At 36.5% G+C, this 27,477-nt stretch overlaps 1 protein-coding gene across 3 annotated transcripts in view; it reads left to right on the top strand.

Annotated features, from left to right (window-relative positions):
* The window catches only part of VPS8 (VPS8 subunit of CORVET complex), a 250,078-nt gene that overhangs the window by 64,498 nt on the left and 158,103 nt on the right, over positions 1 to 27,477 (top strand). For all 3 annotated transcript variants that reach the window (XM_053657638.1, XM_053657637.1, XM_053657639.1), the window contains exon 20: positions 13,731 to 13,777. In XM_053657638.1, the coding sequence (XP_053513613.1) occupies positions 13,731 to 13,777 (47 nt within the window). The remainder of the gene's footprint in view (positions 1 to 13,730; positions 13,778 to 27,477) is intronic.

Raw genomic sequence — 27,477 nt, 5'->3', positions numbered from 1 at the left:
GGGGATGTATGTATTTTGTAAGTTGTTTTTTTTTTTCCCAGATAAATACTCAGAAGTGGAATTGCTGGATGATATGGTAGTTCTATTTTTAATTTTTTGAGGAACCTCCATACTGTACCTTAGTGGCTGCATCAGTGTGCATTCCCACCAACAGTGCACAGTGCTTCCCTTTTCTCTACATCCTCACCAATGGTTGTTCTTGCTTGTCTTTGCTGATAATAGCCATTTTAACAGATGTGAGGTGATACCTCAATGTGCTTTGGATTTGCATTTATGATAGGTTGTGTTTTTTAAGAAATTGGTTCATTTCATTTAAGTTGTCAAATTTATGTTTGTAGAGTTGTTCATAGTATATTCCCTTACTATCCTTTCGATGTTTACAGAATTTATAGTGATAGCCTTTGCTTTATTCTTAATATTGGTGTCTGCTCTTTATTCTTTATCAGTCTTGCTAGAGGGTCATCAATTTTACTGATTTTTCTGATGTGCTGGCTCTTTATCAGTTTTATTTTTTGTTTTCAATTTCATTATTGTGTCCTTCGGTTTGCTTTGAATTTATTTGGTTTGTCTTTTCGTAGGCTTTGAGAGTATAGATGGATAAGCAACTTTTTCTGTTTTCTAATTTTCTCTTAGCACTACTTTAACTGTGTCCTACCAGTTTTGCTATGGTGTCTTTTCATTCTCACTCAGTTGAATGTATTTTTAAATTTTTCTTATGACTTTTTCATTGATTCTTGGGTTATTTAGAAATGTGTTGTTTAGTTTCTAAGTGTTTGCAGATTTTCCTGTCTGGTTTTTTTTCCAGTTATTGATTTCTAATTCGATTCCATTGTGGTTGGAGAACATAGTCTATATGATTTTAGGTCTTTCAGGTTTGCTGAGGTTTGTTTTATGCTCCTAAATGTAATTTATCTTGGTATATGTTCTATGGGCACTTGGAAAGAATTTGCTGGCTGCTGTTCATTGAAGTGTTGTAAAAGTATCAGTTAGATACCTTGATGGTTGATGGTGTTGCTGAGTTCTTCTATATCTTTGCTAATTTTTTGTCCAGTTGTTCTATCAATTGCTATGAAAGGGATGTTGAAGTCTCTAGATAGAACTGGATTTCTTTCTCCTAAAAGAAATAGAATTTTTTAAAATTCTATTAGTTTTTGTGTCACATGTTTTGCAGCTCTGTTGTTTGATGTATACACATTTGGGATTACTGTGTCTTCTTGGAGAATTGACCCTCTTTATCATTACAATGTTCCCGTTGGTCTGTAACATTTTTTTGTTTTTGTTCTAAAGTCTGTGTGATCTGATGTTAATATAGCACCTTCTACTTTCTTTTGATTAATGCTTGCATCATATATCTTTATCAATCAGTTTACCTTCAACCTGCCTATAGTGTTATATTTGAAGCAAGTTTCTTACAGATTTCTTTAGTACACTTTGCACACCTATTTTTTAATTGGTGTATTTAGACCATTTACATTTCAAGTAATTCATATGTTAGTGCTTAAATCTGTCATTTTATTTTTTCGTTTTCTATTCTCTCAGTTTTTTTCTCTGTTTTGTGTTTCCTGAGTTCTTGTGATTTGAAATTTTTAAAAATGTTTTATCTTTTTTTTCAAACTGTAAGAGAAAGTTTTAGAAAGCTACAGAGGTAGCAGAAGTGAACTGGCGAGGCTTCACAGGCTCAGAGAACAAGTTGTAGGTGCAGAAGACAGCCCTTCGCTCCAGCTTTCAGGGTCTTAGTGTGTTGGTGTTGTCTGCACTGCCCAGGGTTCTTAGCTGTACTAGTGGGAGGGATAGGGAAAAATTTGTCTGCTCCATCTTCGTGGAAGTGGAAGCCTCCTGTGTATCATCTGTTCAAGTCTTTTCAGGGTCTCCTGGATAAAGAATGACAAGGAAGTGAGCAGAAATTTGGAATCGCAGTTTTCAGGCCAAGAGAACTAGGAAGTGCTATTGGGAATGAGCATTGGCAAGGGGTATATAGTAGCAGAGATTGGCAAAGAAGTAATGAAAGTCTGCACATGTATTCTAATGTAATAATGGCATTGTACTTCTATTTTTGTGACAAAAAGACTTTTTGTGGTAAAAAGACTCTAAACCACTTGTAATGCCGCCACAATTCTTAAATTTTTACTCTCACTTCCCCGCTAACAACCCCTTCAGTGGTTTTCCGTTACCCTTAGAATATGATTCAGAGTCCTGGGTACGCGTGCCTGTCCTCATCCAGTGCCAGCCTTGTCTTTCTGTGCTCTGCTCACAGTCTCTCTCAGTTCCTCAAGGCTCTGTGCTGTCTCTTACATGGGGACTGTCCCACGGCCGTTATTCCCTTCCTGGAGCTCCTTCCCTACAATTTGGCTGGTGAGTGATATCTCTTAGGTGTCCCCTTAAATGTCATACTTTCAGGAAAGCAGACTTGGGTTAGGCCTCCCTGCTACAAGTTTCCATGGCACTTTATATTTCCCCTCTCTACTTCACTGTTACTACTTTTTAAAAGTCTTTGTACCAGGGAGTAAGGTATGTATCATTAGCACCTAGCTATGTGCCTGATCTATAGTAGATGCTTTATACAAAGATAGTTGAATTTCATCGGTGGCCTGGTGTATGTATATCCTTGTCTATAAGTCCCAGACAGTTATATTTCCATAGAATTGAGATGAATGGTACACAACTATGTACTGGCTTCTGTTCTTTTTATAATATTAAAGTAATTCAATTTTTGGATCAGTTATACATTCATATGATTCAGAAATCAAAAAGTATAAAAATGTATATAGTGAAAAGTCTCCCTCCCACCCCTAATGCCATCTGCCCAGTTCCCATCTGCTTATCACCAGTGTTACTAAGTTTTAAAATATATTTCCAGATTTTCTTTACATAAATAGAAACACATATACATATATTTACCTACCCACATACCAGAGAATTCCTCCTTCTTTAACACAAATGATAGAAAAAACTACATTTGTGATTTTGTACTCTTTTTTGCTACTTAATATAGCTTAGAGATTTTTTTTTTTATATTGGTTAATGGAGAATGCTGAGGATGCCTTTTTTGTAGTTGCATAATATTCCTTTATTTTTGGATAATGTTATAAACATTTTTTAACTTCGATTTCAGCTCGATATGAGAAATGCAATTGATTTTAGTATATCGATTTTTTATCGTGCAATCTTGCTAAATTTTCTTATTAGTTCTAGCATTTTTTTTGTATTTTTTTATTAGATTTTTTACATAAACACTCATGTCATCTGAATAAAACCAGAATTACTTCTTCTTTTCCAACCTTGATCTCTTTTAGTTTCCTTTCTTGCCTTTTTACACTGGCTGCAGTGTGGTCTCCAGTGTGATATTGAATAGAAATGGTAAGAGTCGACGTGCTTGTCCCTCCCCAGTGTTAGTGGGAAAGCATTTGATCTTTGATTTATAAATAGGATGCTCACTTTTGGTTTTCAAAGATGCCTTTTATCAGGTTGAGGAATTTCTCTTCTATTAATTTCCTAAGATTTTTTTCAAGAGCAAATAGTGTTAGCTTTTGTCATATTTTTTCTGTATCTATAAAGATAATCATATGTTTTTTTTATTTGATATGATGAGTTTTTTTCAGTTGATATGATGAGTTATATTGATTGACTTTTTGAATTTTAAACCAATCCTGCATTCTTGGGATTAACCCACTTAATTATGATGTATTATTATTATTAATTTTTTAATGAACATCCATGTTCCTGAGGAATAATAGTCTGTAGTCTCCCTTTCTTATAATGTCTTTTTGTGGTTTTGGTATTGGAGCAATGCTAGCCTCATACAAGTAGTTGTGAATTATTCCCTTCTTTTAAATTTTTTTTGAAGTTTATGTATTATTTCTTCCTTAAATGTTTGATAGAATACACCATTGAAAGTATCGAGGCTTTGAAGAAAATAGACAGGGAGGGCATGAATAGTATGGGAAATGTAAAAGTTAAAGAACTTAAGACACATGGACATGAACTAAAGGGGGAGAATGTGGGAGGGAAAGTGTGTGCAGGGTGGAGGGGAATGAAGGGGGAAATGGGACAACTGTAATAACATAATAAAATATATTTGGGAAAAAATAAACACATTTTAAGCAGCAGAAAAAAGAAAGTATCAAGGTCTTGAATATTCTTTGTAGGAAAGTTTTTTTAAAGTATAATTTATTAATTATGCTATTATAGTTGTCCCATTTTTTTCTCCCCTTTATTTCCCTCCACCATCTACCCCGCCACCAGCATTCCCCACCCTTAGTTCATGTCCATGGGTCATACATATGAGTTCTTTGGCTCCTACATTTCCTATTCTTAACCTCCTCCTGTTTTGTACTTTCCATTTATGCTTCTTATTCCTGTACCTTGTCCCCTGATCTCCCCTCTCCTGGCTGATAACCCTCCATGTGGTCTCCATTTCTGTGATTCTCTTCCTGTTCTAGTTGTTTGCTTTGTTTTTGTTTTTGTTTTAGGTTCAGCTGTTGATAGTTGTGAGTTTGATGTCATTTTAATGTTCATAGTTTTGATCATCTTTTTCTTAGATATGTCCTTTTAACATTTCATATTATAAGGGCTCGGTGATGATGAACTCCTTTAACTTGACCTTATCTGGTAGGTATCTGTCCTTCCATTATAAATGATAGCTTTGCTGGCTAGCGTATTCTAGGATGTAGGTTCTTGCCTTTCTTGACTTTGAATACTTTTCAGCCCCTTCTTTCCTGTAGGGTTTCTTTTGATAAATCAGCTGATAGTCTTATGGGAATTCCTTTGTAGGTAACTATCTCCTTTTGCTGCTTTTAAGATTCTCTCCCTATCTTTAATCTTGGGTAATATAATCATGATGTGCCTTGGTATGTGCTTCCTTGGGTCTATCTTCTTTGGGATTCTCTGAGCTTCCTGGACTCGCTGGAAGTCTGTTTCCTTTTCCAGATTGGGGAAGTTCTCCTTCATTATTTTTTCAAACAAGTTTTCCATTTCTTGTTCTTCCTCTTCTCTTTCTGGCAGCCCAAGATGTTAGAATGTTTAAAAGTTGTCCGGGAGGTTCCTAAGCTTCTCTTCGTTTTTTTTGAATTCTTGTTTTTTCATTCTACTCTAGTTGAATGTTTATTTCTTCCTTCTGCTCCAAACCATTGAGTCCCATTCATTCCCATCACTGTTGGTTCCCTGTATATTTTTCTTTATTTCAATTTTCCTTTTTTTTTAAGATTTTATTTATCTATTTTTAGAGGTGAAAGGAAGGAGAGAGAGAGAGAGAAACATTAATGTATGGTTGCCTCTCGTGCATCCCCTGCTGGGAACTGGCCTGCAACCCAGGCATGTGCCCTGACTGGGAATCGAACCTCGATCCTTTGGTTCACAGGCCCATGCTCAATCCACTGAGCTACACCAGCCAGGGCTATTTCAATTTTCACAGCTTTCATTTTTTCCTCTGTTTTGCAGCCATACTCAACCATGTCTGTGAGCATCCCGATTACCAGTGTTTTGAACTCTACATCTGATAGTTTGGCTATCTCTTTGTCGCTTAGTTCCTTTTTTGGAGTTTTGATATGTTCTTTCATTTGGGCCATATTTCTTTGTCTCAGACACCTGTTATGTTTTAAGTGGAGGAGCCTTAGGTATTCAGCAGGGCAACCTACGTCGATGCATTGTGGCACTGTATGTGGGGGAGGGGGTCAGAGAGGGAACAATGGCTCTTGCTTGGGTCTTGGCCTGCACTTCCCCCGCTACCCACAAGCAAATTGGGCCCATGTGGTGGTGATTCCAAGGTTGATGGGTTTGTGTACATTCTAGGACCCTGTGGGTCTCTCCAACAAAGTCTCCTGAGAAGCTGGTAGTTCCTCCCTCCACCACAATCCTCACACGTTTTGATAGCCAGAGGTTTTGAGGCTTTCTTTTCCCTACACTGGAACCCTGGGTTGCATGCTCTGTCTTGCTCCCCAGTTGTTCCTCATGGTTTATTCACACACAAATGTGGGAACACCAGCTGCTGCCTCACCCACCCAGTCCTCTAGCTGCTCCTTGCCGTGTGTCCTCCCTTGCTCAGCTGCTGGTCTCTGCCCCTCCTACCAGTCTGGATGAATGTTTCTTCTTTAACTCCTTGGTTGTCAGACTTCCATACAGTTCAATTTTCTAGAAGTTCTGGTTGTTTTTGTTTTTTAAAATTTTTATTGTCCATCTTTGGTTGTGCGAGCAGCCAAAGTATATCTACCTACACCTCCATCTTGGTGTAGGTCTGTAGGAACGTTTTTAACTACAAATATACTTTCTTTAATATGTTATGTATTTCTTTGTTTCTTCTTGAGTGAGGTTTGTCAGTTTCCATTTTAAAGAAATTTGGACATTGCATCTAAATTTTCAGGTTTATTGGGGAAAAGTTGTTCATAACATTTTTAATTACCCTCTTCATAGCTGAAGAATCTATATTAATGTCATCTCTTTCATTCTTTTTTTTAATATATTTTATTGATTATGCCATTACATTTGTCCCATTTCCCCCCTTCATTCCTCTCCACCCTGCATACCCCTTCCCACCCATTCCCCCACTTTAGTTCATGTCCATGTGTCACAAGTTCTTTAGCTTCTATATTTCCCATACAGTTCTTGCTCTCTCCTCCTGTTTATTTTCTACCTACTGTCTATGCTACTTATTCTCTGTATCTTCTCCCCTCTTCTCCTCCTCCCACTCCTCTGTTGCTAACCCTCCACGTAATCTCCATTTCTATGGTTCCACTCCTGATCTAGCTGTCTGCTTAGTTTGCTTTTGTTTTAGGTGTGGTTAATAACTGTGAGTTTTCTGTCCTTTCACTGTTCATCTTTTTGATCTTCTTTTTCTTAGACAAGTCCCTTTAACGTTTCATATAATAAGGGCATGGTGATGATGAACTCCTTGAATTCAACCTTATTTCAGAAGCACTTTATTTGCCCTTCCATTCTAAATGAAAGCTTTGCTGGATAGAGCAATCTTTGATGTAGGTCTTTAGATTTCATGAGTTGGAATACTTCTTTCGAGCCCCTTATTGCCTGTAAGGTCTCTTTTGAGAAATCAGCTGACAGTCTGATGGGAACTCCTTTGTAGGTGACTGTCCCCTTATCTCTTGCTGTTTCCAGAATTCTCTTCTTCATTTTAATCTTGGCTAATGTAATGATGATGTGCGTTGGTGTGTTCCTCCTTGGGTCCACCTTCTTTGGGACTCTCTGAGCTTCCTGGATTTCCTGGAAGTCTATTTCCTTTGCCAGATTGGGGACGTTCTCCTTTATTATTTGATCAAATAACTTTTCTACTTGTTGCTGTTCCTCTTCTCCTTCTGGTACCCCTATAATTCAGATGTTGAAATGTTTAAAGATGTCCTGGAGGTTCCTAAGCCTCTCCTCATTTTTCTGAATCCCTGTTTCTTCATTCTTTTCTGTTTCGGTTGTTTCTTTCTTCCTTCTGGTCCACTCCATTGATTTGAGTTCCAGTTTTCTTCCCAACATTATTGGTTCCCTGTGCATTTTCCTTCATTTCATTTAGTGTAGCCTTCATTTTTTCATCTAATTTGCAACTAAAATCAACCAGTTCAGTGAGCATCCTGATCACCAGTGTTTTCAACTGTGCATCTGATAGGTTGGCTATCTCTTGGTTACTTAGAAGTATTGGCTCTGGAGCTTTGAGCTGTTCTTCTGCTTGAGCCATAATGTTTTGGTATGTTCACACCTGTTACGTATAAGGGGCAGAGGCTTATGTGTTCACCAGGGTGGGTCTACCCAGTAGCTGGGTTGTGACTGGGGACGAGGTCAGAGAGGGAGCAATGGCATTTATTCTGCTCTTTCTCGAATTTTGGTCCCCTCTGCCACTTCCCACAAGCAAATTGGGCCTTTCTGGTGCTGGTTCCTGGGTGGGTGGGCTTACATACATTCTAGGACCCTGTGGGTCTCTCTAACAAACTCTCCTGTGAGGCTTGGAGCCTCTCCTGGCACCTCAACCCCTGAAAGTTTTTCCAATTGGTGTTTTTAGGCTTTAATTCTCATGGCTGGGCCCCTGGGTTGCACCATCTGTCTCACTGTCCATTTTTTTGCCTGGTTTATCTGTGCATGAATGTGTGTTTGCAGTCAGCCAGCCGAGTTGCGCCCTCACTGGGTCTGCCCATTGCCACCCCATGCCTGGGATCTGCCAACCACCACCTGCACGCCTGGGTAGGTCCGGCAGCCACTGCTTTTTCCTGCTGTGACCCCTCTCTGTCAGCTGCCAACTCCACCCCTCCTACCGGTCTGGATGAATGGTTCATTGTTGTTGGACTTCAGTACATTCAATTTTCTGTCTGTTTTGGTTGTGTTTTTGTTTCTAAGTCTTTGTTGTCCTTAAATTTGGTTGTGCGAGGAGGTACAGTGTTTTCACCTATGCCTCCATCTTGGCCGGAGGTCATCTCTTTCATTATTTAGTTAATACCTAATTTAAATCTCTTGTGGTCAGAGAACATACATTGTATGACTCACATCTTTTTCATTTTAAAACCTGTTTTATGGCCTAAAATATATTATCTATTTTAGGAAGTGTTTGTTTATTCTGTTGCCTTTGGATGGAGTGTTCTAAAAATTGTAAGTTTATAGGCTTAAGACTGTTAAGTCACTCTGTACCATTTTCATTATTATCTTTGTATATCATCTTTCTTCCATCTTGACTGGTATTCCTCCTCTGAAGAGTTCTAGAGAAAGTTTTTAGTTTTTGACGTGCAAAGAACATCTTAGGATATGTGATTACTTCCTGGTTTTCTTGTATTGTGATCATATGTTTTGTGTACTAATTCCACTTTTTGGAGTTTATTTAGATTTTCTTTGTGGCTCAATATATGGCCAGTTTTCATCAGTGTTCTATGAGCACTTGAAATATAGTGCTTTGTGTGTTTTCACAGACAATTCATTATCAGTCCAATTTTAAAAATTAACTGTTAGATATTCTAAACTCTTACCCATTGTTGTCTACGCAGTTTCTCATGGCCTGTGAGAAACAAAGTGCACTTGACTGTGTCCTTTTCTCTTTTTCCTTCCGTCTTCTGCTATATGAATGTTGATGCCATATACTTTAGCATGTACTATATAGAATTTGGCATATAGAAATAGGAAATTTATTTTTATTATGACTTATTTTTTTTATTTAATACCCTTTTAGCCTGAATTCTACTTTATCTGATAGAAAGATCACTTGTATTTCTTTACATGGTATACTTTTGCCTATCATTCTATTTTCAGTCTTTCTGGATTACTTTATGTGCTCCTTGCTTACAACACAGTGTCAACAACTTGTAGAGATATTTTCTAACAGCTTATTTGAGCCAAACTGATGCCATGCTAGGGAGCAAGATCTCACGTGCTACAGAGAATGAGTTTTGCAGTTTCTTTATACATTTGGAATTAAGGAGAGAATAAGGAAGGTTCAATGAAGATGGGAGAAAGCAAGGTGGAGACAGCTCTGTGACTGGATGATAGCACAGTTAACAAGATTATGTGCTCCCTGGAGGGTGGCTGTATTTCTAAAATGCTCGAAAAAGAGGCACTTCAAAGCTGGGTTAACCTGGATGCACAAAAATAATGCATAGGGCATTGATGAAGGTGAAGATAAGCCTTCTATAGGCTGGGAGCATGACTGACTGCCCTTCATGACCTGCCCAGTTAGGAAGTTATGATAGGATCACCCTCAGATGTTACTTTCAGTTAAATTTATTACAAAGCCCCCTTTTGGTCCACAATATAGCATTGGTGGGTTGCTTTTGGAGATTTCAGATTTTTGCTTTTTCAGATTTCAATGTGAAAATCTCAAGTGAGGTATACTTTTAGTTTTAGTTTTTAAAGAAAGGCTTTTACCACTTACTCTATTTTTTATTTGTACATGTACTACTGATATTTAGGAATGTGTATTTAATTCCAGTGAATACCTTTATCATATAATATTATATAGTAACCTTGATTCTCTATTTTCTTAGACATAATTCCTTGCTATGATAACAATTAGTATGTCTCTTTTTTATTCCTCATTAACCCCTTCTCCATCACTAGATTTTAATAGTTGTCTTAGTTTACTTTTATAACATTAAACATGCTTCTAGTTAGAATTTTAATTGTGCGCTTTAAAGGCTATCTTTTAACTGTCATTTTACAGGTGAAACCAGTGAATCTCTTCTACCTGTCCCACTTTCTCTTCTCTTTCTTCCAATTTGTCTTTAATGTAAATCTTTTTCTCATTGTTAGAGTGTCTGTTTTAGGTTTACCTTATAGTTAAATATAGTTCATGTTCATCACCACTACTTTTGCTACTATAGTTTCCCTAGTCATTTCTTGGTTGCTGCAGCAGTTTCTCCAAGAAGGGCTCATGAGAACAGTATTCTTTGAGTTGTTGCATCTTAAAATTGTTGGTCCCTAACTTTTATAGTGAAAAACATTTTGGCTTTCTTAATGATCTTGAAAACATTGCTCTATAATCTTTCATTGAATGCTGCTGTGGGGAGACATGAGGCTAGCCAGAACTTTTTTCTCCCTTTCAAAATTGACTGATGTCTTTTCTTGGCTGTTTCTTAATTTTTGGAATCCAGGAACTTGTCTGCATTGAGTCTCCCCATGAGATCATTGTAGACTTTTTTTCCCCCTAGCATATGATGTATTCTTTCAATATGTAGATTTATGTCTATTTTTTGTTTTAGGGAAATTTTCTTGAATTATCTTGAACTCTTCATTCTATTCTATTGCTTTAGTCTTTTTATTTAGAGATTCCAGTTATGCATCTATTGATCTTTTCTCTTTACCTCTCTCTCTCCCTCCTTCCGCCCTCTCTTCTTCAGTTTCCTCCTTTGTTTCCATTTTACTTCCTCCCCTCACACAGTTACTTCCCTCAGCACTTGATTCTCTTCAGGCTGGATCTCTCCCATCACTGTACTTACCATTTAATGAAGAAAATAAAACACTTTTAAACAGTGGTAACCACTCCTTTTTGACATTCTATATCCTGTAGATGTCTGTGCCTGTGTGTTCTTCTGATTTTTAACATGTCTGTGATTGTTACTGAGTTGAATTTTTTTGTCTTCTGACTATATCATAAATGCTGGTTTTCTTTGTGATTTACTCCATTGTCCAGTGATTTTTATCTCTGTTTATTGTAGTCGATTTTATTTCTATACCTTGTTCCCTCTCAGGACTTAGAAATCTGTAATTCTAACTCAGATGTTTCAGATTAGTATATCTAATTTCTTATTATTTAACATCTAAGTAAAGATGTTTCTTAAATCTCCCATAGCCCAAACTACACTTACTGTCTTCTTCTGACAACCTCCCACACTTCTTATCTCATTTTATGACATTGTCAGTCAGCCATCACTTAAATTAGAAATTTAGGAATTGTTATAGACTTCTCCCTGTGCCTTCCAACCCACAACCAAGTTGTCACTAGGCTGTATAGTTTTACTTTATAAATACTTCTCTATTTTGTTTGCTGTTTTATGTCCACCGTCACTACCTAGTTTGGTCCTCTGTTTTTTTCTTCGGCCATTGTGCTGGTTTTCTGTCTTCAGCCTGGCTTTTCCAGACCCTCTCAGCATAAAATCACCAGAGTGATCTGAGGGTGTGAATCAGACGGTTTCACTTTCCACTATCCCTGTCATGTCTCCTTAGACTTAGTACCAGGCTGGGCACACATTTCCTTATGTCTTTAATGATTTAAATATATACTTCAATAATTTCTATCTGGTAATTATATTAGAAGTTTTAGCCATCTATCTGTGCTGTTTGTAGTTCTGCTGATGTTCACTTATGATGCATTATTTCATTAGATGCTTTAAATTTTTATTTTAAGTGCATTTTCAGTGTGGCTTTATCAGTAGGACTTATTTTGCCTATGTTAAACACCATCTGTGGAGAGATTCTGAATTTGCGTTTTCCAAGTGCCCCAGGAATGCATCCTTTTTAAGGATAATTTAAAATTTAAAACATTTATTTATTTATAGAGACAGAGAAACATTGATTTGTTCTTTCACTAATTTCTGCATTCATTGGTTGGTTCCTGTATATGCCCTGACTGGGGATCAAAGCAGTACCCTTGGCATATCAGGATGAGGCTCAAACCAACTAAGCTACCCAGCCAGGGCAGGACCATTTTTGTGTTGCTTTCATGTCTTGATTGTTCCATACTAAGGAGATGGTGTAAATTCAAATCCCAAATCCACCTTCAGGCAGGTCTTTATTGTGGACTCATGGAGAGGACCAATTTACTCCACTGAGTCCAGGCCAACACAGACAACATTTCTTGCCATCCCTCCTTGTCTATAGGCAGATTTTTGTTGTAATTTCCTTTCACGAAGGATGCAGCTTTTCAAGACTCTGATTTTAGCCAGATATTGTTTTCAATTTCTTATGTTGCAAGATTCTAAGACCTCAGCTTCTTTTTGGCATTAAAAACACAAGGTCTTACATGACCAAAAATTTTATAGGACAGTCTTAAGTTGACAGCTCAGGGCTTATTGCTTAGTTTTTAGTCCCCTTTTTGCTTTTTGACTCTGGTCTTGGGAGCTCAGCTGTGTGTCTTTAACAGCGTTCATTAAAATTTCCCCAGCATTTGTAGGGAGTTTCCCCCCCACAGGTTATCCGGTCTACTGTATTCTCATTCAGGGTTGAAATTTGATAAAGCTTTAACACTGTTCAAATGTATGGTTTCACTTCCTATTTTTGAAGAATCTAAATAAGATTTTAAATGTAGTCATGAAGAATAAAGGAATCAGGTAGATGGGTCAGGAATTGCCCTATAATTCATTCAGGGTTATAGGTCCTTTTTTTGAAATTTCTCTCAAATAATAAGCGTTTCTCAGTTTTGATCTTTTGTCAAACAAGTGCTAGCATATAGTATTTTCTTCACATAACTCCTTCTCCCTCCTGAAGGGAATTTTTTCCACCAATAACCTAGGCCTTTTAGGATTTTTTTTTAAAAAAGAAACCATTTCTCTGCAGCCAGGAGAAAGTGAAAGAGTACTGCTGAAATCTGATGCTTCGTTATATGACAATGTTCAGTCATAATAAGCTGTTTCTCCCTCAAACCAATTCTCTTAAAAAAGGCCAAAATTATAGGTTGCTCTTCACTTGATACGAGTCTGTACATGATGAATTTAAAGCGACCAAAATATTATGAAACTGAGAAGTTAAGCCAACTTAAAATAGCTGGTTTGGAAGATTGTGATAAAATATGGGCGGACTTTATCATCCGAGCCACCAACAGAACCAACTAGATCCTATTACCATTCACTGTATTTTATTCTGTTTTTTTCCTTACACATTTTCTTTACACAGTTGTGAGAATATGTATTTTTTGCCTAATGTTTATCATAAGGTTATTGTAAACTCTCTATAAACTTGTAAGATCTACATAGTATTTTATTTAAATAGCAAATTTACTTAACTGTTTTCCCATGTAGTATATTTAATTCTTATTTCTTCCTCCTGTGCCCCTCCTCCTGCTTCTGAACAGAAACAAATATCTTAATGTATTACAAATTTTTTTCTTAAAAATACTAAGATAAATCCCCAGACAGAATTTCAGTGTAAAAATTGTTTCCCATTTTTAAGATTTTTGACACATAGTGCCAAATTGTTTACCAAAAACATGGTGTAAAGTTGTATTCCCCGACAGTCTTAAACAGACCACTTTCATTTTATGTTGTGTGTGACCAGTGAGCCAATGGACAAGATATGATGCTGATGCTTTCTTTATGGTTCCTCTACAGGCTATGGTTCCTGTCATCGTTGATTACTGCCTTCTGCTACAGCGAAAGTGAGTATACATTGCCTGTCAGATTCAATTATTTTGAACTCAGGTTGTCTCTTGCTTATATTATAATTTACTGCTATGAATTGTATGCATTTGATTGGACAGGGTTTTTTAAATTAAATTTACAGAGATTTGATTCTTTTACAATATTTAGTCCATTTACTTAAAAAGTTAACTTTTCCAAAATAGATGCTGTGGGTGTATCATCTGTGTGTTTGTGTGGCAGGATAGTGGAAGTAAAGAGTATAGCTGACAAGAGAGCAGAGGAAGTAGAGCAAATACTACTTAAAGATATGAAGAGTAAAAGTATATGATGCATGGACTGTATATGTATCCTTCTATGAACCATCACTAAAAGGCATGTTTCATACCACCCAAAACGGGGCAGGGGTTGTTGTGCTTCTGCAGTGTCACTGGATGGAGCCTTTTAGTTCAAAAGAAATCAGTGTAAATAAACCTTTTTTTTTATAGTGATCTTATTCCATTTCTTAAGCCCCACTCTTTCTAATCAGTGTCCAATCTTTTACATCAAGAGCCTGAATTAAAGTACAATTGTAATTCTGTACTCTTCAGAATCATATTCTGATTGATCTTCAGACACATGAGCCCTGTGGTTTAAGGATATAAGAAATTTGTTCTATATCTGTGAAATATGCCATTGGTACTTTAATAGGTATTATGTTGAATCTCTAAATCGCTTTGGATAGTATGGACATTTTGATGATGTTAATTCTTTCAATCCATGAACATGGTATATGTTTCCATTTGTTTGTGTCTTCCCTAATTTCTCTCTTCAGTGTTGGGTAGTTTTCTGAATACAGGTTTTTCTCCTCCTTGGTTAGGTTTAATCCTAGGTATTTTATTTTCTTGTTGCTATATGGGTATTTTATTTTTGTTGTTGCTACATGGGATTTTTTTCCTAATTTCTGTTTCTGATGTTTTATTGTTGGTATACAAAAATGCCTTTGATTTCTGGATATTGACTTTGTATACCACTGTTTTGCCAAATTCATTTATCAGGTCGAGCAGTTTTTTGGTGGCGTCTATAGTATTTTCTATATACACTATTATGTCATCTGCAAACAATGACAGTTTTGCTTCCTCCTTCCCATTTTGGATGCTTTTTATATCCTTTTCTTGCCTTACTGCTGTAGTTAGGACTTCCAATACTATGTGAAATAGAAGTGGGAAAAGCAGACATCCTTGTTTTATTTCTGATCTTAGTGGGAAAGTTTTTAGTTTTTGCCCATTGACTCTGATATTGGCTGTAGGTCTCTCATGTATGGCCTTTATTATGTTGAGGAATGCTCCATCTATTCCTACTTTGTTAAGTGTTTTTATCATAAATGGGTGCTGTACCTTATCAAATGCCTTTTCCACATCTATGGATATGATTGCGTGTATTTTGTTTTTGCTTTTGTTAATGTGATGCATTACCTTATTGATTTGCAAATATCATACCATCCTTGCATCCCTGGGATGAATCTCACTTGATCATGTTGTATGGTCTTTTTCATGTATTGCTGGATGCAGTTTGCCAACATTTTGTTGAGGATTTTAGCATCTATGTTCATCAGCGATATTGGCCTGAAGTTTTCTTTCTTTGTTGTGTCTTTATCTGGTTTGGGGATTAGGATGATGCTGGCTTCTTCCTCATTTTGGATTTTTTGGAATAGTCTGTGAAGGATAGGGGTTAGCTCTTCCTTAAATGCTTTGTAGAATTCTCCTGTGAACCTGTCTGGTTCAGGGCTTCTGTGGGTCAGGAGTTTTTTGATTACTGCTGTTATTGGTCTTTTTAGGCTTTCTGCTTCTTCGTTGAGTTTTGGAAGATAATATTTTTCTAGAAATGTGTCCATTTCCCCTAGGTTTTCAAATTTCTTAGCATATAGTTCTTTGTAGTAATTTCTTACAATCCTTTGTATTTCTGTGGTATCAGTTGTAATCTCTCCTCTTCCATTTCTGATTGTGTTTATTTGGGTCCTCTCTTTTTTTTTTCTCGATGAGCCTGCTTAAAGGCTTGTCAGTTTTGCTTATATTTTCAAAGAACCAGCTCCTGGCTTTATTGATCCTTAGAATTGTGCTTTTAGTCTCTATGTTGTTTAATTCTGCTCTGATTTTGGTTATTTCCTTTCTTCTGCTTTCCCTGGGCTGTCTTTGTTGTTGTTCTTCAAGTCCTTGTAGGCATAGGGTTAGGTTGTTTATTTGAAGTGTTTCTATTCTTTTTAGGTAGGCCAGTATTGCTATGAACTTCCCTCTCAGGACTATCTTCACTATGTCCCATAAGTTTTGGGTTGTTGTGAGTTTATTTTCATTTGATTCTAGAAACTTTTTGAACAGCATATTTCACAGATACAGAACAAACACTTCAAAAATTTATATGGAACCATAAATGATCCAAAATAACTGCAGCAATTTTCTGAAAGAAGAGCAAGGTAGGAGGGATCACAATACCTGATATCAAATTGTATTACAAGTCCACTGTAATCAAAACAGCCTGCTACTAGCATAAGAACAGACACATGGACCAATGGAACAGAACAGAGAGCCCAGAAATAAACCCAGGTCTCTTCAGTCAATTAATATTCAACAAAGGGGCAGCAACATAAAATGGAACAACAAATGGTGTTGGAAGAGCTGGACAGCTACATGCAAAAAAATGAAACTCAAGCTCCAGTTTATATCATACAGAAAAATAAATTCAAGGTGGATAAAAGATTTAAATATAAGTTGTTACATTGTTAAAGTCCTAGAGGAAAACATAGGCAGGAGAATCTCAGATATTTCGCATAGCAATATTTTCACTGATATATCCCCTAGAGTAAGGGACATAAAGGAAAGAATAAATAAATGGGACCTCATCAAAATAAAAAGCTTCTGCTTGGCTAAAGAAAACAGTATTAAAGTGAAAACAGAACCAACTGTATGGGAAAACATATTTGCCAATGATACCTCAGACAAGGGTTTGAGCTCCAAAATACATAAAGAACTCACACAACTCCATTCTAAGAAACAAGCAATCCAATTAGAAATGGGCAAAGGACTTGAACAGACTCTTCTTCAAGGAGGACATATAGAGGGTCCAGAGACATATGAAAAGATACTCAGTATCACTAGAATCAGAGAGATGCAAATTAAAACCACAATGAGACACCACTTCACACCAGTCAGAATGGCCATCATAAACAAAGCAAGAAACAATATGTGTTGGAGAGGTTGTGGAGAAAAGGGAACCCTAGTGCACTGTTGGTGGGATTGCAGACTAGTGCAACTACAATGGAAAACAGCATGGAATTTCCTCAGAAAACTAAAAATGGAACTGTCATTTGATCCAGCAATTCCACTGCTGGCATTATATCCTAAGAGCCCTGAAATACCAGTCCAAAAGAACCTGTGCACCCCAATGTTTATAGCAACATTATGTACAATAGCCAAGTGCTAGAAGCAACCCAGGTGCCCATCAGTAAATGAATGGATCAAAAAAACTATGGTACACATAGGAATTACACAATGGAATTCAATGCAGCAGAAAGAAAGAAGGAGCTTCTACCCTTTGCAACAGCATGGATGGAACTGGAGAGCATTATGCTAAATGAAATACCAGGCAGTGAGGGACAAATACCATATGATCTCACCATTAACAGGAACCTAATCAACAAAATGAACAAGCAAGCAGAGTATAGCCAAAGACATTGAGACTGAGAACAGGCTGACAGTGACCAGAGGGGAGAGGGGAGGGTATAATGGAGGAAAAGTTTGAAGGGTTTACAGGAACAATTATAAAGAACACATGGACAATAACAAGGCAGAGGGATAGAAACAGTGGAGGGAGGTGGGGAAGGGTGGGGGGGAAGGCAGAAAACTGTACTTGAACAACAATAAAAAAATGTTAAACAAAAGAAAAAATGTATCAGGATGTTCTATACACACACAAAAAAGGATATAAGAAATTTGTCTAGAAGAGTCAAGGAGATTCCTGCTTTTCTGATTGTGTTTTATTTTTTAATTTATTTTATTTATTTATAATATTTGAAGTGTACAATTTTATTAGTGTTTATTACTTTGTTTTTCAATTATAGTTGACATTCAATATTATTATATATTAGTTTTAGGTGTACAGCATAGCATTTAGACATTTGTATAATTTATGAAGTGATACCCCTGATAATTCTAGTACCCACCTGGCACCATACATAGTTACTGCATTTTTTCAGTTTTTCCCCCTTTGTCCCTCTCCATCCAACCTATCCCCCACTTCCATAGTTAATCCCCATACCACTGTCCATGTCCATACATCCTTCATATATGTTCTTTGACTAATCCCTTCACCTTTTTCAATCACTCCCAGCCTCCCTTTCCCCTTTCAGCTGTCAGCTGTTCTTGATTAGGCTTTGTTGGTTTCATAGTAACTATGTAATTTAATCAGTTACTATTCTGTAATAGCTATGTAATTTATACTGGTTCACAAATTTTTGACACTTAAAATAACAGCTCCCTACATGTGAGATATTGTCCTAACCCCTTTTAATTTATCTAATTTTTGTTACAGTGAGATAGTTATTATAATCGTCACTTTACAGAGGAGGTTCCAGAGGTAGAAAGCCATTAAATAACTTGCCAAAGCTCACTGACACTTCTTTTGAGAAGCAGAGGTGGGCTAATACAGGCAGCCTGGCTCCTGGACTCTTGTTCTTAACCACTAGCTTGTACCACTTTCTGAGTGGTAGAAAACAGATGCGAGGACCTAATGCAGATCCTCCTAAAATTATATACTACACTGACTTGTCTCATGAATTTTTATATATTCAGGTATCCTGAATCATAAAAGGTGGATCACACTTTGAAGGTGTCAGTGATGGTCATCAAGAGGGCAGTTACTTGCTGGCAGATCTCTAAGTCACAAAGAGCCACAGAATGTAATTCCTTAGGGCTAACATTTATTCCAGTGTTTTAGCTACAGTGTTATATGTAATTATCCATTGATATGTGTTGTATTCACAGTTGGGACGTTGTTGAGACCATTGTTTTATGTTACATATTGTCTTCTTTATGTGGGCTTCAGGGAGAAATTTCTCACAAGTGTTAGTACCAGAAATACTTTTGCATCTCTATATAGTTGCACACTTTTACCTGGTGGACAGTGAATTGAGCAGCTGACTACTATTTCCTAGAAAGTTGAGAGCCATGATTTACTAACTTCACCCTAGCTTTTCTTTACTTAGTTTTCTCTTTTCCCTACTTTTCACACTTACTTCCTTGTTATTTATTGTGTATTTTTTTAAACAATCCTCAGTAGTTTATGGATCAGTTCAAGTATTTTATTTTTTTAATTCTTATAATCACAATGTAAGAGAGGTAATTTTATCTTTATTTTCAGGTGAGGAAATTGATACTAATATGAATAAATACTGAAATCAAGCCATATCTTCAATTGAGATAATTATAAGTGAGATAAAGTATCTAAAAGAATAATTTTTTGTTTAGAGCAAAAAGACATATCTTTATGAAATGGAGTAAATCTACCTGGAATGGTATCTGGTGGAAAGAAGCTATTCAGTACCTGATGGTTGAATTAATTAAATAATTTTGCCTGCTGGTTTGCCGGGTGACTTGTGATCATTATTTCACTGAATGTGTGATTACTGTCTCAGTGACCTAAAGTTGAAAGGACCCTAGCAGTTGTAAGGTGAAGGTTTATATAGATAAAAAGAAAAAAATCTGTTCATTCTTTCAGAATTATTTTGTGCTTGTCCCAAAAACGTTCTTATAAAAAATGTAGCTTTGTTTCAGTGTGGTATCTTTCTTCCTAAACTAGACACTGTATACCATCTTCTTTGACATTTCTCCCCAGTTTTAATTGAGAAATAATTGACATATAGTACTGTATAAGTTTAAGTTATGCAGCAAGATGGTTTGATTTTTATATATTGTGAAATGATTACCACAGTAGGTTCAGCTAACATCCATCTTATATAGACACAGTAAAAAGAAAAAATGTTCCTCTTATAAGAACACATAGGATTTACTCTACTAACAACTTCTTTATAGGTCATACTGCAATAGTAGCTACTGTCGTCATGTTATATCTTGCGTTCCTGGTACTCCTTTATCTTACAACTGGAAGTTTGTATCTTTTGGCCACCCTCTTCCAGTTTTCCCTTCTCCCACCCTCACATCTGGTAACCACAAGCATGATCTCTTTGTTATTATTATTATTTTTTTAGATTCCACATGTAAGTGAGAGCATACAGTATTTGTCTTTTTGTGTCTGACTTATTTCACTTAGCATAATGCCTTCAAGGTTCACTCATGTTGTTGGAAATGGTAGGATTCCCTCATATTTAATATACCTATAATGCACACACATATACGTGCTACAACTTCATTATCCATTCATCCCTCAGTGGATACTTAAGATGTGCCCATGCTTGGCTTTTATGAATAATGCTGTGAACATGGGGGTGCAGATGATCCTTTCGATCTCTGTGGTATCCGTTGTAATGTCTCCTTTTTTATTTATGTTAACACGGGTTCTCTTTTCTGTCCCTCTTGCTTAGTCTAGCTAAGGTTTGTCAATTGTATGTATTCTTTTCTATTGCTTTTCTGTTTTCTATTTTATTTATTTCTTCTCTAAACTTGATTATTTCCTTTTTCTGCTAATTTGGGGCTCTGCTTGTTCTTTTTTCTACTTTAGATGTAGTTAGGTTCTTTATTTAGGCTCTTCCTTCTTATTGTAGATGTGCCCATGCACATGTGCCCATGCACATGTTTGTTAATGAAATTCCCTCTTAGAACTGCTTTTACTGCATCCCATAAGTTCTGGTATTACTGTGTTTCCATTTTCTTTTCTCTCAAGAAAATTTTTTATTTCCCCATTCATTTCTTCTTTGATCCTTTGGTGTTTAGGAGAGTGTTGTTTATATTCCATGAGTTTATGAATTTCTCAGTTTTACTCTTGTTACTGATTTCTGGTTTCATTCCATTATGGTCGTGGAAGATACTTGGTATGATTTCAGTTTTCTTGAATTTGCTAAGACTTGTTTTGTGGCGTAGCATATGGTCTATCCTAGAAAATATTCCATGTGCACTTGAGAAGAATCTGTACTCTGCTGTTGTTGGATAGAATGTTCTGTGTATGTCTGCTAGGTACATTTGATCTGTAGTGTTGCTCACATCAGCTCTTTACTTATTGGTTCTATGGGTGATCTATTCATTGTTGAGAGTGGGGTATTAAAGTCACCAACTATTGCTGAACTGCTGTTTATTCTCCTTTGAGCTCTATTAGTTTTTGCTTTAAATATTTAGGTACTCTAACATTGGGCACATGAATGTTTACAATTATTATATCTCCTTGGTGGATTGATCCCTTTATCATTATATAATGACCTTTTTGTCTCCTTTTTAGTATGAAGTCTATTTTTTTCTGATACAAGCATAGCTACCCCTACTTTTTGTTTGTTTGTTTGTTTGTTTGCCATTTGCCTGAAATACTCTTTTGAGTCCCTGAACTCTCAGTCTATGTGTATCTGTAAGACTAAAGTGAGCCTCTCACTTCCAACAAAGTGTGTTGTTAGACTTTGGTTTTCTTTTTTTAAAACCATTCAGCCATTCTGTATCTTTTAATTACAGAATTTAATTTGTTTATGTTTAAAGTGATTATTGATGAGGACTTTTTGTTCATTGCTTTCTGTTTTTATGTATTCATTATTCCTAATTACTTATCCTTCTGCCCTTTTCAATGTGTTTTGATGTCTTCTGGTATCAGTATGCTCTGACTTCTTTACCATGTTCTTTTGTGTAATTACTATAGGATTTTCCCTTGTGGTTACTATGACGCTTATGTTAAATATCTTAAATTTATAACACTGTATTTTAAACTGAAAACAACTTGTGCTTGCTTCGGCAGCACATATACTAACCTGAAAACAACTTAACTACAATAGAATTTGTAAACCTTTTACTTTTACTTCTCCTCCTCCTTACATTTGAGGCTATTGCTGTTACAATTTACATATTTTTTATACTGTGTTACTAATAGTAGATTATTGTAGTTATGGTTATTTTTACTGCATTTATCTTTTTTAACTTTCAAATGAGTTGTAAGTGAATTATGTACCACTATTACCATATTGCAGAGTCTAACTCTAACTGTATATTTACCATTACCAATGAGATTCCTTCTACCTCTTTATGATGTTAATGAACATTTTTTAAACTTCCACTCAAAGAACTCCCTTTAGCATTTCTTATAAGGCAGGTCTGGGGGTAACAAACTTTCTTAGTTTTTGTTTGTTTGGAAAAGTCTTAATCCCGCCTCTGTGTTTGAAGGGCAGCTTTGCTGGGTATCAATTCTTGGTTGACCATTTTTCCCTAATGTTTTGAATGTGTCATCACCTTTCCTCTGGGCCTTAAAAATCTCTGTCAAGAAATTACAGGTGTTCCCTTTTATGTAACTTTTGTGTTTTCTTTTGCTGCTTTTAATATTCTTTCTTTGTCTTTACCTTTTGACAATTTAATTACAAATGTGTTGGTGTAACCCTGTTCAGATTCAACCCACTTGGTGTTTTTTGGGCCTTATGAATCTTGACGTTTAATTTTCTCTCCAGATTTGGGGAGTGTTCAGCCATTATTGCTTTAAATATACTTACTGTTCCTTTCTTTCTCTCTTTTTCTTCTGAAATCCCCATAATGTGAGTAACATTTCATTTCATGTGAACCATAATTTTCATAGGCTTTCTCTATTTAATTTTTTTTTTCTCCTCTGACTGGGTCATTTGTAGTGTCCTGTTCTCCAGGTCACTGATTCTTTCCTCTGTGTGGTCAAATTTGCTTTCGAAACTTTCTGTTAAATTCTTGAGCTCAGTTATTGTAGTTTTCAACTTCAGGATTTCCAGTGGGTTTTTTGCATGTTTGGTTTTTTTTTTCATTTTTGGATAGTTGCTGTTTTCTTGTCAGACTTCTCTTTCGGTTCATGCATTGTTTTCCTAATTTTGTTTCCTTGACTGTGTTTTCTTGTATTTCACTAAACTTCCTGAAGAGGATTAGTCTGAATTCTTTGATAGTTCATAGCTCTCCATTTATTTAGGGTCAATTATTGGGGCTTTATTAGTTTTCTTTGGTGGTATTGCACTTACCTGATTTCTTAATGATCCTTGGTTCCTTACATTGGTATCTGTGCATTTGAATAATTGGGCTCCTTTTTCAGAATTTACAGGTTTGCTTTGGCAGAAACAGTACTTCACCAATTCGTTCAGGTTTTGGGATGTGTCTGTTAGTAATGTCATTGGGTAGGCGGGCCTGCTGTTATGGTCTGTTTTGGGTGAGACAACTGTTTAAGCTCTGATTGTAGGCATGAAGGTGGATTGCCACTGGCTGAGCAGTTGGGTAGCACTGCTGGCTTGTTCCTCTGCCCAAGTGAGGGGCTCCAGGTTGCCTGGATTCTCTGGCCAGGCTTACTCGATGGTCAGGACTGCATACTATATTCAGTAGTAATGGAACTATGAATTAGTTTCTCTGTCCTGGCAGGGCAGTAGGATGAGACCTAGGGTCTGTACAGCTCATTATTTGGGGACCTGAATCAAGCCAGAATGTACATTGACCTCTATGGTCGGGGGAGGCCACCACTTTTGCTCTGTAGACAGGGCATGCACCAGCTATGCTCTCTGTTCAAGTGCCATTGTAGATGGGGCTAAAGAATGGTCTATACATCTCCCATGTGCTCTGGTTAGGTTTCCTGGTTAGACAGCTGAAGGCTATATTCCACAATGAACAGGGCTATGAATTGGAGTCCCTGCCTGGGCACAGGGGAAGAGGCATCTCTATACCCAATAAAGCTGTTAGTTGTCTAAACTCAAGCCAACTCACACCTCAAGTTCCCTGAACAAAGAAGGCCATTGGTTTTGTTCTTCACTGTATAAACTCTGCCCACCTGCCTCTCAGTTACAAGTTCCACTGGGCCAGACAATGTCCATGAGTTGTCTCCAGCCCTTCTGGCCAGATAGGGCCAGAAGACATTCTCCATATTGGGTAAGACTGTGATTCAGCTCCTTGCCTGGGCATGAGCAAACCAGGTTCTTGGGCTAGCAAATCCCTTCACTTGAATCAGGCAGATCTGCAATCTGCCAAGTTCCCTGGTCTGAGTGCACCTCTGACTTGGTTCTGCAGATGAGCAAAGCCTCCAGTTGGGATTACTACTTGGGCTCTGCAGATATGACATCCATTTGCCAGGATCTCCATGCAGATGATTGTAAGCCTTGCCCCCTTCTCTATTACAGATTCCCAGTTGTTGAGCCTTGTGGATCCCCTGCAACTTCTATGGCATAAGATCAGAGTAGGGGATCCTGCAAAGTGACCCACTGTGCTGGGGTGGGTGCTAGTGTTTCCTTTGGGTTCTCTTTTCTTACTAAAGAAGCCAGAGACCCAGGGGAGACCTCTCCACATGGTACTGACCTGTCCTGGAAGAGGGGCAAATGAAGTCAATGTGTAGCCACTTCTGTTACCTCCCTAATACAACCTGCCTTGGTCTCTGCAGTAGAGGGAGGTGCTTAAGGCTCACCTTCATGTTCTAAGCTTCTCTCAGAGGTATCTCGTTCTTGAATAGTTGTTAGTTTTTCTCATGTGGGGGAAGCAAAGTTAAGAACAACCCGTGTCATCTTGTTGATGTTACTTGCTTCTTTGACATTTGGTTTCATTTGCATCTAGGGTCTTCTCTTTTACATTCCCAAATTTTCAAAGTCTCTGTGACATTCAGATTACTTTACAGGGTGTTCAGATTGTGCATAACACATTCACATTTCACAAAGTATAATCTAGTACTCTACCAACTTCAGGTAACTTCTTTCACTTCTAGAGTTATCACATATATTAATATTTTCTTGTTGGGTACATTGTTTTTATAGTTAGTCCTCTTATTTTTCACATGTTATACTATACCTTATGTGGGTCAAATTATAAAAATAATACATATTCTGAAATTCATTTTAACTCAGTGCCATAACCATTATACTATAATCACTGTTACCTCAGTATGATAATTCATAGTTTCATACCCAGCAGTAGTATTAATTGAATTAGTGTACATATATATTCCCATTAATACTTCAGAATTTTTTTATAATATAAAATACTTTTTACTGTGGCAGGAACCATGTAGGGCATACCAGTCAATGTGCTATGGACATCTTTTTTGTTTAAAATTTGGCTTTATACTCTTTTCATGAATTCGAAAAATCAGAAATGGCAAGAAATTGTTTTTGAAGACTTGTACTTTTATTTTCATAACTTGGTTCTGTTCCACCATTTTATTTCAATTTGATGGTATGTATTTCTTTTTTAGTTTTAGATGAAAGATATGTCTCAAGGCTTTTTGGAAGACATTTAATGATTTGTCACTTTTCCTGTACAACAGTTATCATAATTTCAGTTTATTTTGATAGTGGGTCCAAATAGTGGGTTCAGTTACTTGAATTATAATTATAACTTTGAACATTGTTTAAAAATAGGTACTATGTGCCAGGACTGGTGTGGCTTAGTTGGTTGGGCACTGTCCCACAAAGTAAAATGTCACCAGTTCAATTCCTGGTCAGGGCACATGCCTGGGTTGCAGCTGAGAGGCAACCGATATATGGATGTTTCTCATATCAGTAGATGCTGTGTTGTTATATGTGAATTATATTTCAATAAAGCTGTTATAGAACAAAGCAAAATAGGTGCTGGATATAGACGATCCTGACCATTTGGAGCTCATATTACTGCAAGCAGATATCCAAAAAGAAGCCATTATTTAAATGACTTGAATCATATATAAATATGAACTAAAAATATTGTTGTTAAATCTAAAGTGAACCAGAAGTGCTATTTCAATAGCCAGGTATTTGTTCACTCTTGTTGTTCAACATCAGGGTTATTGTTTGAGAAACAGAATGATCTTAATTATCAAGTAAGGTTGAAGAACTGGATGTTTTGAATATTGTTTTCTTGGTAACTGCATGTTAAAATTTTAAACATCAAATCTAGGAGGAAAATGTGCCATGCCTATAATTTATATTGGAATTAATATAAATTAGTATAAATTGAAATTAGTATATATTGAATTAGTATAATTAGTATATGAAATTAGTATATATTGAAATTAATATTAATATAATATTAATCTAGATTCAATATAAATTTATGACCATTTATATTGAGATATAATTCACATACCATAAAATTCACCCTTTTAAAGTATACAGGTCAGTGATTTTTAGTGTATTTACAGAGTTTTGCAAGCATCACCACCGTTAAGCCATGCCTGTTTAAAGGAAATGTTTACTATTGTGATGCTTGTATCAGAAAACAGAGCATTTTGAACATAATTTTTTAAAGTTCATTTGAAATTTACTTGTACTTTTATAAATAAAGAGACCAACTTGAATGAACTTTAGATTTATTAAGCCCCACTTGTATTTAGTGGGGATTTATCTATTTGGTTCTTGTTATATGTTTAGTATGGACCATCGAGCATGAGAATCCATCATGGAGGGTCTCACTCCCTTCAGACGAGTTTATAGTTATCGTCAAAGCTGAGTTCTTTGCTTTTTCTGAATAGTAAAATTGATAATGTACAGAGAAGCTGGCCATTTCCCTCTATTAGTTTGAAGTTAGGAATGATAAAGTCCAAATATCTTTAATGTGAGTATTAACATCAAGTGAAGTTATGCAGAAAGAATGGATTTTCTATTGTACTGGCTCTAAGGAGGCTAAAATAGTTTTGAAGTTGGCCTTTCTATAAAGACAGCACCTAGGAGTATAATGCCTAAATATAGAAAGAAATACAAGAGCCAAAACTTTTTGTATGTACTTTTTTCTTTCTCTTTCCCTGATGCTCCAATAAATATTCTCCCAGAATGATGAGAATGTGTGTTAGAATTCTGTTTTATTTTAAGGTAGAATGCAAAAGGAGTTGCTGAGTGTTATTTTTCTTGCTTCTTTATTCTAGCCTCTAACTGGTTAAGAAAGAAACACACTGTTTTGCCATGAATCTCACCAGCGTGCTATGTCCCCAGGGCGCCGTGTTTGTCAATGTTTAGGCTCTGTTTACTGAATGTTTACCTCTCTAATTCTCCTCCCCAGGGCTTCCTGTGCTGAACTAAAATATAGAATTATCTTCCATAGCATGTTGTTTTTAACAGCACGTTAGAGAATGCAGGCACTGGCAAATATGATGCTTTCTTTAAATTCATCAGAGTTACTTTGTTACTCTTTATGTTCCTTACAGTAAAGCTTCATTAATCTGTTTCTTTTACTTGGCTAGTAATCGGTAATAACAAAAATGTGATGGGTTATTGATTAAAATGAAACTAATATGAAAAACACTCTGGTAAATATGAAGCAAAAGGGGGAAATGATGCAAAATTACATTTGTGGATATGAGAAAAAATAAATGGATATGGATTTCCCCCCCAGGATATTGCAAATGCTGTTTACTGAAAAGTGGCATCTGGTTGTGTTGACTTGCAGCCAATGTGTATAACATCTGTCCCCTTCCAGTACTTCAGATGAGACAGACCCTGTCTATCCCACTCCTTTCTGAATCTCCCTTGACCTTTTCATGGAACTCGGCATGAAAAGCCACGCCTGTGAATGAACCATTGGGCCCTTTTCACAGTTGATGTGATACACATGTAAAGAGATTGTACATCCAGTAAAAATACTACTAATAATAA

The sequence above is a fragment of the Artibeus jamaicensis genome, unplaced genomic scaffold (genome assembly GCF_021234435.1).
Source record: "Artibeus jamaicensis isolate MK-2021 breed Jamaican fruit bat unplaced genomic scaffold, CSHL_Jam_final scaffold_474, whole genome shotgun sequence".
Taxonomy (NCBI): domain Eukaryota; kingdom Metazoa; phylum Chordata; class Mammalia; order Chiroptera; family Phyllostomidae; genus Artibeus; species Artibeus jamaicensis.
The sequence above is the reverse complement of the archived record's forward strand: the minus strand, read 5'-3'. Positions and strand labels throughout refer to the sequence as shown.